We start from the raw sequence: 12490 nt of genomic DNA on the forward strand, positions 1-12490 counted from the left end.
TTTGATAATTATCTAACATGTCATAAAATGATATGGACACATGCAGGAATAAGCTAATAACATGATTCAAACAGAATTCAAATTTATTGTTTAAAGAAATCTAACAGTGAGTGAGCTTGGAAGGAATACAAAAAAAAGAAGGAGTTACACAAGGAGTTGTAACAGATCAAGTTATTTTAATTCTCAAATAATGCTGTATTGAGACATTACAGACTTGTGAATGCATTCAATCGTTAAGACTTAAAATCATCTGTTCATGAAATCATTCCCTCTCCTAAACAGAAACACTAAAAATGTCTGAAACATCTACTTTTTTTCTGAAACAAAAAATTATAAGCAGTAAATTATAATAATCAACCCATCACAGAGGATCAACTTTGTCAAGACCTCCAAACCCAACCTTTAACCTCTCCTGGCTACTGCTATGAGATTGAACCAAAAGCACACGGTAAAAGAACTACAAATGATGAACTCTTTTTCTTTGGAGTAGTAAATATTTTACAAAAAAAAATCAGCTAAGGGATTAATTTGTATTACTAGAGAACGACAAGAGATATGCCACTTGTTGTTAGAGTAGATAAATACCTCAAACACAGCAGTAAAGGCCTTAAAACGAAAACCAGACAGCTCCACGTCTCTCGAAGACCGCTACACACATGACCTGGTCTAGACTCTTGTTGGGTAGAATAGAGAATGGGCATTTAATGCAAATCTGTTGCAGACTTTAGGAAGGGGATGGAGTGTAAAATATCATCTGTACAAGTGCACCTAAACCATGGATTCGGTCAAACTCTTACAAGCCTTCAACAGATCAGTTTAATAAACCGGAATAAAACAAACTGATTACATTCAATAACGTCTGCAATAAAGCCAACAACGGGTACCTTCAAAGCAACCCCTGACATGTGATATTTCACATCAATACGAGCTTTTGTACGAGATCAGGCCTGTGGTCAGCTGCTGTAGAATGACTAAAATGTGTTTGTCAGTGGCATTTACAAACATGACCGGAGTCGCATCTGTGGTGATGTGTGTATGTTTGAACATACTGGTTCTCGATAGCTTTCGACTGGTCTTGTTTTTTCCCTCTCTCTCTCTCTATCCCCCCCCCCCCCGCTCTCTTTCCTCTGAGGGAATAATGAACAGCACACACGCGGATATAAACGCAAAAATAGCTCTCCTATTCACACATGCACAGTCGCACACCCACACGCTCGCTTTTATAACACTCGCTGGGAAAAAGAGGGGAGAGAGACGAGTCGAACTGAATGTACAGCTCGACAGGGAGAAGCTTTGTGCTCCAAAAAAAAAATGCTGTTACATACATAAATGCAATTCTTTATTCATTTCTACTGACAAGGTTACGTTCATTATATTCTTTTTTTTGTCAATTCACATCTATTTAGGTCAAAAATAAGAATGATTCAGGGGTTATATACACACACACACACACACACACACATTTCCTCCCGACAGGCCATGGAAATCCAAATATAAACTCTTCCATCTAATTAATAAAGCTTATCTCCCCTCTAGTTTTTATTTTGTTGTTCATTATATCATTATTCTGCTATAAAAACATAAATTCTGTCATTAGCGTGAATGCTGTTATACACATTTACTTTTAAGCATAAAGGCAAAATCTCAGCAAATTCCAAGAGCTCTTGGGATGCCAGGGACTGTTACATCAAACGCATGCGAGCAGCTCCTCACCATGACAACCCGAACCTTTTGTGAACCTCCGGCATGAAAACCAGAGGCTTTCCCTGTTTGGCAAAATGATATAGCCACTGAAATGGGAGCTACAAGCATCACCATCACGCACTTTGGAACAAAGAGCTCATCGTGTCATGTAACCGTAGGGCGTTCGAACTGCATTATGGTGTTAAAGAAACATCTAAATACTGCGGAGGAACGCACTGCCTTCAAACTGGAGGAATGGACTCTATATGGCATGGCTTTGTGCTAAAACAGAGTGAGAGGAGCCTGTCTTGGTGCTCTGGCTATCGTCAGTTTAAGTGCACTTTGTTGGCACAAGACCTATAACTGCGCACTGGACTTATTCTCTTCCCTGAACTTCAGTTCTTATTGAAACAATCACATGCTCACACACACACACACACACACACACACACACACACTCATGCACACAATCGATCAAATACACCCAACCCTAATCCAAGGCACTGTTATTTCAGTAAACATGGCAGTTTGATTTACTAAGCAAGAAAATGCTTAAGTTCTATAGCAAGTAAAAGATGAGGGGCGAGAAGAAAATTAAATAAGTCTCAGAGAGAGTGAATCGGTTATAATGGCACAGTAGTGTTCAAGTACAGTTTGATTTCGCACACCTACAGATGATGAAAAATCAAACTATTAGTCTCCGCCTCTCTCTGAAATGCAACCGTTTATAATTATTTGTCTGAAGTGTTGCGCCGCAATGTTAAATGATGACTGACTGAATGTGTCATTGGCATTTAGTGCTCGTCTAGACTGTGCGACAGCAGCCAATGAGTCCAGCGAGAGGGGAGGGGAGGGGCAATTAGGTAACCCATGATGATTGTACCGCCACAAACTACTTTACAAATCAGTGCTAAAATCATTTAGTGTTAATAACTACAAAAAAAATGTTCAACAAATATTAGAGTACACAAACTTGTTACAGTGATACAATGGTATAATACCATCTTTGTCAAATAGGGAATGAGAAATGAAAAGACTAGATTGAGAAGGTGTTCAATTCATGTAAATGTAGATTATCTGCATGGAAATGAGTGAAAAGTTTGAGAATAATCTCTGGTCTAGTATTGCAGAGCTGGAGACAGTAACACCAGGCACAAACCCGTCACTAATCCTTAAACTATTGCTTTGTAGTAGTGATCCTACTGTATCTTACCGATTCATATTTCCACCGCTCACTCTCTCTCTCTCTCACACACACACACACACACACACACACACACACACACTTCGTTTGCACACTGTCAGATAAACAAAAGAATATTCTTGCTCCGATCCACCCAAGTCTTTGTATAAAGCATGACGTTTCTGTTGCTAAAACATGGTGGGGTCCAAATATTAAACAAAAAAGTCTGATCAAATGCACACGTCCCTGATGAACTACAAGCCTGCCTAAAAAAACTACACTTTCCAGAAGCAATTTTGACAGCACAAACTTGACTCGGTTATGAAATCACTCTCAAGTGTATTATGCAGTCGTGTAATGATTGTACTCCTAAAAAAAAAAAAAAAAAAATCATGTGCCTACTGAATACAAATAAGACTTATCTAAATACGATCATGACTGCTATGTACAATTTACATTGTGACAACCGAACTATACGTTTATGCTGCCAAAAAGTGCTTTTAATCATATCCGGAGTAACTTACTGTATCTTCCTGCCTAAAATCAGAATAACCCAAGAGAAACTCCCTCGTGAAACTTCGAACAAGAACGAGCACACAGCACGTATTGCAATAGAACAGCTATAGAACAGCAGATAATAAAAGTAGGAATAATACCAAATACGTTTACATACGGAGAATATTAAACTGTAGTATATATATGATGATACTTCTCACATAGAAAAAAAAAAGTGCTTTGAAAAGCGAAACCAGAGACTGTTGCTCCATTATGGGTGACTTGGTCTCACCAGCTGACTAGTGGAAAAGTAAAACGCAAGATTCTGCTTTGTAAGCGGCCACCAACATTTCCATCGAACAAACAGTTTGGTGACATAGGCGTCAGATTATTGTTTATACATCAAGAAAGTGAAAACCTTCCCTCGTTCGGAAGGGAAGCCGTCTCAGAATATGTTAAAACTCATTGTTAAATCAGTTTCTAAACTTCTACTTGTTGAAAGAAAGCATTATATCACTTTTATCTGAAACTCTGAATGCAACCATTAACAAACAACTACTACACTATACAGTGGAAATGGAAAATTACAGATGTTGCAGTACCACCTCACACCACTGGAGTTTCAAGTTGTTTCTGCTGCTCAAAGTAGCTTATAAAGTCTCTCAAACACACACACACCGCTGCTGCGTCGCAAGACGCGCAACAATTGAACGATTCTCGTAGTTTACACACATTTCTAGTAGAATAATGTACAATTATCCTTTTTGTCTGGTCCTAAAAACTTCAGAAATATCATCGGAGAGGAACGTTGGCCCCAGTGAGCTGAAAGCTAACCCATGATTAGATGAACACCACATTGAGGTCAGCAGCGCGCTCACGGCAGACACACACACACGCCTAGTACAGTTGGCTCAGAGATCACAGGAGAATGGTGAAGGAGTGTCTTCAGGAAGATGTGAAGTAAATAACTATGTGTGTGTTATGTCTGTAGGAGTGTGTGTATTTACACAGTGTGAGAGTGTATGTGGGTGGTGTTGTGTGTGAGGACTCTTTATCTCTTCAGTGTTTGTATGTATGCACACAGCAGAATCTATGTTTATGTGGCGGCTCTTTCACCAGTTCATAATGCAGTTTCTGTTGAGGGTCATAAAGTAGACCTGACTGCTGCCGCCAGAACGCACTGACGCAAAAAACACCTGAAAAAAAAGAAAGAAAAAACATGATTGCATTATAAAGTGGATGAGTTTTGTGAAAATAATATTTTCTGAGTATTTCTACTGAATTGATATTCAGTTAATAGAAGTAAATAATATTTTAAGTATTACCCTATTTTAAAAATCACAAAAAATTACAACATAATTTGTTCTCTACAGGAAAATATTATCACATTTTCTCAATTTTTACAGCAATTGTAGTGTTTATCATCATATTTTTTTTTAATAAATTTTGGTGATGTTTATTTAATGTTTCTTGCACGGGGGGAAAAACAAATCAGGGGTTTAAACTGTATTTAGATATGTACTTTTTGTATGTAACAGAATTGTAAAACTTGCAGATATCATAGACCATAGAATACATATAACATATAAACCTCCTAAGGTTTAGTATCCACTATAGTATGTGCATTTATTTTGAAAAAGAGGCCCTATTTTGTACCCCATTTGTGCAAAGTGCAGTGTGTGTGTGTGAAAATGTATCACCTTATCATTTCTTTCACACAGGAACTTAAGCCTCTGAGCTCTCTTGTGCATGAAGACTCCATCCAGGTGTCCCGTCTCAACAGAACGGATCTCAATGGCTTTCTCTCCCCAGCCCATAATCTGATTAGAGCAGATGTGGGCTATATATGCATAACACAAATAAAGAGACATAAGAATATTTTATCATTCACTTCATTAATAGGGTCTCTAAGGTTCATCTACAACAAGAAAAATATACTGCAACACAATCCTCTGTTGGATCATTTGTGTATTTGAAACAACTTATGTGCTTTCATTCAGACAGGCCTTTCCCCATTTTCGCGATTCTGCAGAGAGAAGAATATGTTTGTGTGTGCACACTCACCCACTGATGTGGGCATTTCTCCCCACTGCAGCACTACATCTTTAATGATGCGTCCATACGTGTTGACGTAAACGCCCTCATCCTCATAGCACAACAGCATCTCCATCCCATCTGAATTGGGCAGGAATACAATGGCGTGAGGAATCACCTGTGACTGGATCTGACAGATGCGAAGAAAGTAAGAGAGAATGAAAGAGAGGAACAAACATCAAAGGAGACTCATTTCTCTGCAAGTATCCTTCTTTATTTTCCAATTGATCAACAAAGCACTGATCGCTTCCATGTCATCTTGTGAAAAAGGTGCATCACATGACAGCGTAACTCACATGTACAGGAATGTAGATGTCATAGTTGTTTCCAGAGTCAACATCAATGGCATGGAAGCCAGCACTTGACCCATAGATGACTTTTAACCTCTGACCCTCTTCCACTGTGAGGTCAACCAACAGAGGCCTATGTGGCAGGTCTCCAAACGACTGGGAAGAAAGACACATACGAATGAGTCGAAGGCTGAAATTACAGCACATTACAGAGATTGTGTGGAATGATGAAGTGAATCTTTTACAAAAATTTGCCAAGGTAGTTAATCCAGTGTTTGTCCTGTTTAATGTTGTAAAGAAATGCTTTACAAAAAAACCTTAAAGTGAACCTGAAACTTGCTACTTGTAAACAAAAACTGCGCTCTCTCTCTCTCTGTTTTTTTTTTTTTTTTTTTCAAAATTCAAAGCTGAATTTTCAGCATCATTACTCCAGTCTCTTCAGAGTCACATGATCCTTCAGAAATCAGTCTAATATGCCGAACAAAAAAAAATCTCTTACTGACCCCAAAATTACCCTCAGTTTAAAAAAACAACAACCTTGTAACGGCCAGTAAACACCATGTAAGTCGAGCACATGATAAATAAACCAATCTGACAATAAGAAAAACTTGTGGTCTACCTTGAAGGCCATGAATTTGTGGTAAGGTTTGGGAGCCCAGGCGTAAACCTCCACCGCATTCTTCATAGCGATAACCAGAAACTTAATCCTTTCATATTTCACTGAAAAAAAAAAAAAGTTCATAGCAACTTTAATAAATGCAATGAAGTACTTAAAAGTGACGTATCTGAGGTGGCAACAGAACTGTAGACACCTCAATTCAAGCGACAGCGCGGAGCACGAGTCTTCCACTTTAATCCAAGTTATATCGCACACACAAATTATGCATGAACGTCAAAAGATGTTTAAAGATACAGTACGACTTACCGAAATGAATCAATTCCTCAATCAGTGTTTCAACCGTGGATAATCAATCAATCATCTTGTGAACAATGCCACATAATGTTGCATTTACCTCAGTAAAGTTATTCCGTGTTCACAGTTCACTAGTTGGCTATCAAAAACACTACAGAGGAGCTTATTTACTGTTGATATGTATGCTTTAATAAATTTGCCATCAAGACGAGTGTTTATGAATTGCATACAAACATTTCAGTTATTTTCAAAATGATTTCTGAAAATAAATACCAGTTGAATATAATAGCTCTGTTGTTAACATTAACATCTAAAACTATAGTAAAGTACCAAATGAGATTGTTCCTTGTATAGTTTACAGCATTAGTTAGGAGAGATTTTTTCCTTAAGAAAATCTAATTATCGGTATCTGCAGATAAGGAGAAATTTAGTATCAGTGCAGTCTATAATTGTACACTTACCAACTTTGTAGTGGACACAGCCCTCCATTTCCCCTACAGTGGTCCAGCCCTGTTTCTTCTCCACCTCTGGGTCATTATGGAGGATTTTATTCCTCAGCCAGGCCAGATAATACACACGCACCTTATTCTTCTTGCCTGAGAGAGAAATACTGAACATGAAGATCCTCTAAATCAGTGGTTCCCAACAGGGGGGTCGCGGCCCACAAGGGGGCCTCAGCGAGCTCTGTGGGGGGTCGCGTCGTATTTTGAATAGTTTTGGGCAATGAGCATTAAATACAAGTCCTTAACTTTTTTCTGTTCAAAATTTACAAAATGTATATTATGAGCGAGTTCATCATGAATCCATTTTCCAATCCGTGTTTTTGTCTTATCCTGAACCACTATGGTACACCTATAATAAGTGTTTACATTGGGACTATTTCACACTGGTTCGGATCGCTGCCGCTGCGGAGTAGCCCAGTACCTGCGTGACTCGTCATAGACGTACACAGAGAGAAGTAGTTCCGGCTACAATGTTCTTCCGAAAGACGCATTATTATAAACGCAAGTTTATTATCGCTCGTTATAGCGCCAAAAGCGTCAAGAATAAAGCCTCACATTGATAAAGCCTCACAAATAACATGCAAGTATTGAGTTCCCAGACAGCAGTCATTTTGTAATAGCCTATATACTTTTTTTTTTTTTTTTTTTTTACCTACACACCAGTGTGAATATTTTTGTTATTGCATTTTTAAATAGGGCCACTTTATAGGCTACTCCTAGGCTTACGTTTTTAAATTACAAAGTGCCTACTGATGTTTTTGTTATTGTATTTTCAATATTATAGGCTATTATTTGTGCATAAACATATCTGGTTATAGTAAACATACCGTTTGCTTGAAAACAACATATTCTGTCATCCTTGCTGCAAGTTTACAAGAGCAATAATATCATTAAATGTGAAGGGGGGCCCTAAAATATTTTCTTGGGAAAAGGGGGGTCTCAGACAAAAAAAGGTTGGGAACCACTGCTCTAAATGATGTGCTTGTATGTATCCATGTGTCCTCCTAATCCTAACAGATGCATGTATGTGTTTGTGTAAGTGATAAATAAGTCCGTGTGTAACCTGATATAGTGATGAGGAGGTTCAGTCCCTCCAGAACGTCCATCTGCTGAAACCTGCGCGAGTTGATCAGTGGATAAACTTTACCCTGGCCACTTCGATCCAGCAGCTTCAGACCGTTCTCTGTCCCCACCAGCAGATTCACACCTGACAGAACAAACAGTTATAACACACACCCTCATGACCTATAACATGCACAGGCAGTGTTTGGGGAGCTACTCTCAAAAATATAGCTTGTCAAGCTTTGGGCTTCACTGAATTTAAAGTAGTTCAGATGCAGTCAAAACTATTTTGATAAGGCAGTTTGACAGACTCTGAAGGAGTAGCAGCAAAAAAAGAAAGAAAGAAAAAGATTTACTGTTCAAAACAGCAGAAAACTTTGTGGTGAAACTTAAGTATTGAATTCCAGGCACCGAGAAATGTTTGGAGCTAAGAAACATGACCCAATGGCCGTTTCTATACTTTTTGTCCATATTTTATGTAATTTGGCCAGTGGGTGGCACTGCCACCAAAGTAGTCTTGCACATTCAGGGAATTAAGGCAATGACAACAGAAAGTTCATATCAGTACATCAAAGAGTTGCACACACATAGCCTTACTTCCCGTATGAACTCATATTGTGACAAATGCTGTAAATAACTCGACTGCCAAGTGACAAGCTGATGAAGCAGCACAAGTTTGGAAAAGATTTGGGCAGAAAATGTCAATGGGCAGAAAGTTGAGTTGAGGTAGAAATCACTTGTTGCACTGGCATCGCTGCAGAACCAGAGGAAACGGTCCTGTTTCTAGGACACTTGCTTCAAACATTTTTAGCTTAAATATGCATGGGTTTGAGGGACATTGAGACACGTTCTCATCAACGTGCCAAATTGCGCAAACTTCACACAAAACACACACCAATGAGCTAAAATTACCCGAAATGACCCAATGGTACTTGAAATCAAGGACATTTTAAAAGGGCTCTCGATGCGCTAACTTGGACATGTCTGTTTTGTAAGCTAGCTCAAGTTGTTAGCAGCTCTCTCAAAAGCAGCTATACATGTGTTCAGATTGCGAAACTGAATTGTTAAAGTCACCAAAAAATCAAAATGGACAATTCTTATATTTTACGGAATAGTGCAGTATTTATTATAAATAATGTATCCGTGCACATTTTTAAAATGCATGTGCCCTCGTAACCTTTAATAAAAAATAAAAAAATCCTGTTTACTGGCGCAAGGCCTGAACAACCTGTCACTCACATGAGATCACAGCAGTAGCAAACCACAACGGTCCAACCATTCAATTGATTTCCAATGGACAAAATCAAGTCCCGCACTACATTTTTTCTAGTTTGAGAAGTTTTGAGAAGTTTTTCTAGTTTCACTTTAGATAAACGTTGCAATAGGGAGGATAAGACTATCACATCTGTTTCATGCCGACCTTAAAAGACAGCTGAGAAACCATAATGAAAAATGTAGCTAGTTAGTATAGCAAACACTGGCAAGCTTTCACACACACACACACACACACACACACACACACACACACACACACACACGCACACACACGCACACGCACACAACCCGTTCTCGTTCAGCTCTTACCCCAGAGAGCAGCACAGAGGATTTCAGAATTGAATCTCTTCTTGTATTTGCGGATTTCAGGAGTGTCACTAACTGGACGAGTGTTGGTGGGATTGACATTAACCATGGAGCCTTTCCTTACTTCCAGCTTCAGCTGCTCAAAACGTGAGCCCAGACCTACAACACCCACAAACGACACAAGCAGAGAACCGAGAAGCACAGCAGTGAGTGATTGAGTCATCTGTCAACAGCAACTTCACAACAATGAAGCAATGATAGTAAATCATTTTCAAAAGACACACTTCAAAGACTTTAGATATACAAAGACAGTACACTCATATTACTATGAACGGATAAAATAGGAGTTGAAGTGTTGCGGAGGCAGTCAAACGCAAATCTGTTGCAGTGTGATGTCACAAATGGACGGAGGTGGAAAACAAGTCTTTTTGGCATCTTGGTATTTTTGCAGTGAGGATGAATTTTTCAGTTGTTTTTAATAGTACAGTGACCTCTTATATGTCAAAAGATCAAAGAAAATGTGATTCGTTGTGTCATGACCCCTTTAATGCTATTTGAGCATTAGAAACAACATTAATGGGACAGTTCATGCAAGATTGTAAAAAAATACTCAGCAATTGTCAGTCAATTTAATACCGTACCTCCAACAGAGATGTTATCTCCTGTGCCCCCTGATGGTTGGTACATTCCTAGGTCCACAAAAGTAGTAAAAGAGGACTTTCCAGAGGCCTTTACCAATCCCCTGGACTGATACTGAAATTGATTGCATGATCTTAGTTAATCAATCAACTACACACATGTTGTGCAGTGTATCTGTTTATCACTCAAACAAAGTAAGAAAACATGATACAATTATATATGGTGGAGAGAATGAAGCTTTTAAAAGTTAGGTGGGCAGAGCTCACATCATAGGCAGAGTCTTTCCCAGGGGAAGAGTGGGAGGCCGAGTCTGTGGGAGAGTGGGAGGGCTGAACCACATCAGGCAGGTTGGTGTATCCATTATGACTACGCTTCTCTGGAGTCTGCCAAAAACAAACACACAGAAACAAACACATATTGGCACTGGTATTATTCATGTTCTACTTGATTTCACATAGGAAAAACACAGTCCATCAAAAGCAGTAAACCCCTTTTTTTTTACACATGCAAACAAACACTCAAAATATTTTTGAGGCACTACTGATTGAAACTCTCAAACTGTAGGTAGTGAATCACCCCCCAAACATAACCCTCACAGAAAACTTACATTTTATTTAAGAAATGTTTAGGAAGTTTAATTAGCCATTTGAATTAAAGGGACAGCTGGATGTCCTTATAATGTGGGTGTAGAGACCTGAAATCTGAATACATTTAATCCTCAATGTAGGTAAAACCAGTACGTATACACACACACAAATCCTACCCTTTGTACAAGCATGGTTTGGTCTCCATATCCTCCAGCACGTTCTTCGTCTCCTCCTTCACCTTCCTCCTCCTCATGGACCACCATAGTGTTTACAGAGTCAGAATCTGCATCACGTGGGCTGATACACACATTAAAAGAAAACAAATGAAAACCAAAAAACATAGTAAAAAAAAAAAAAAAAAAATCACACAATCGTTGTCTCCTACCGGTCAGTAGGGCTTTCCTCTTCTGCTCCCTCTCCACTCTCACTCTCTTCACTGCTTTCACTGCTTTCTGAGGAAGAGGAGTAGTCATTAGCCTTCACCGGGGGCCGCGGCTGCTCCTCTGCCCGCTCCTTAGAGTACAGCCCATGATCCTGACACATTCACATGAAGAAGAAATCAACAGGCAAGTGAGCAACACTTCATCACATCTCACATCTAGAGTCACCATTACAATAACATTGGATCTCCCCAGATTAAGTCAGACCATAAGATTTTGATCATGCATTCTGGCTTTCAAAAGCTATCTGGAAAGTGGTTGTGGTAATGGGATCTTTGGTGGGGAAGGTGAATGTGGTTATACAAAGGCTGTGAACGTGGGACTGTCCCTCTACAGATGCGATGGTTGTGGACTGGTGTTCAGTTGAAAACAACAGGACAGAGATTTCTGGGGGAAAAAACGTGAGATCCTACGCAATGTTCTGAGATGCAAGTGTAAATAGCGCATCCTCTGTGAACGGCTCTTAAAGGAATAGTTCACCCAGAAATGTATATTCTGTCATCAATTTCTTTCTTCAGCGGAACACCAAAAAATACATTTTAATGTTCACATATGTCACATGATCAAATAATGAAAGCCAATGGGTTCAAAAACAACACCTCAATGAATGATAGTATGGGGGAAAAATCTTATTTTGTATTCCACAGAAGTCAGTCATACAGGTTTGGACTGACAGGGCCAGTAAAGAATGCCATTTTGTTAGTGAGATATCCCTTTAAGAATGGATCCCTGCAAAAATGGATTGCTGTAGAATCTTTTTGTCTATTTAATGCTTTTCTTATCTGCCTTTACTCATCTGAACTCATCTTCATTGGTATGCCTTTGTCAGAAAATATACAGTACTGTTCAAAAGTTTGATGCTGGTAAGATGTTGTAAAAAAGTCCCTTTCGCTCTTCCAAGGCTGCATTTATTTGATCAAAAATGTTTTCTATTTTAACACATTATAAAAGTAATTTATTCCTGTGATTGTAAAGCTGAATTTTCAGCATCGTTACTCCAGTCTTCAGTGTCGCTTGTTC

General features: G+C 38.9%; 1 protein-coding gene across 5 annotated transcripts in view; it reads right to left on the reverse strand.

Annotated features, from left to right (window-relative positions):
• Window positions 1-156: 156 nt before the first annotated feature.
• mink1 (misshapen-like kinase 1) overlaps window positions 157-12490 on the reverse strand; it is a 43087-nt gene continuing 30753 nt past the window's right edge. For 3 of the 5 annotated variants that reach the window (XM_081366277.1, XM_081366276.1, XM_081366275.1), the window contains 12 exons: window positions 11416-11564; window positions 11207-11327; window positions 10710-10826; window positions 10446-10557; window positions 9808-9963; window positions 8225-8368; window positions 7120-7254; window positions 6365-6465; window positions 5752-5901; window positions 5426-5585; window positions 5062-5201; window positions 157-4557 (listed from right to left, as the gene is read on the reverse strand). In XM_081366277.1, coding sequence (XP_081222403.1) covers window positions 4474-4557; window positions 5062-5201; window positions 5426-5585; window positions 5752-5901; window positions 6365-6465; window positions 7120-7254; window positions 8225-8368; window positions 9808-9963; window positions 10446-10557; window positions 10710-10826; window positions 11207-11327; window positions 11416-11564 — 1569 coding nt within the window. In that variant the 3' untranslated portion in view covers window positions 157-4473. Of the gene's footprint in view, window positions 4558-5061; window positions 5202-5425; window positions 5586-5751; window positions 5902-6364; window positions 6466-7119; window positions 7255-7811; window positions 8369-9807; window positions 9964-10445; window positions 10558-10709; window positions 10827-11206; window positions 11328-11415; window positions 11565-12490 lie in introns of those variants that run through there. The other 2 variants (XM_081366278.1, XM_081366279.1) reach the window with 1 other exon arrangement.

The sequence above is a fragment of the Scardinius erythrophthalmus genome (genome assembly GCF_964197995.2).
Source record: "Scardinius erythrophthalmus genome assembly, chromosome: 5".
NCBI lineage: Eukaryota > Metazoa > Chordata > Actinopteri > Cypriniformes > Leuciscidae > Scardinius > Scardinius erythrophthalmus.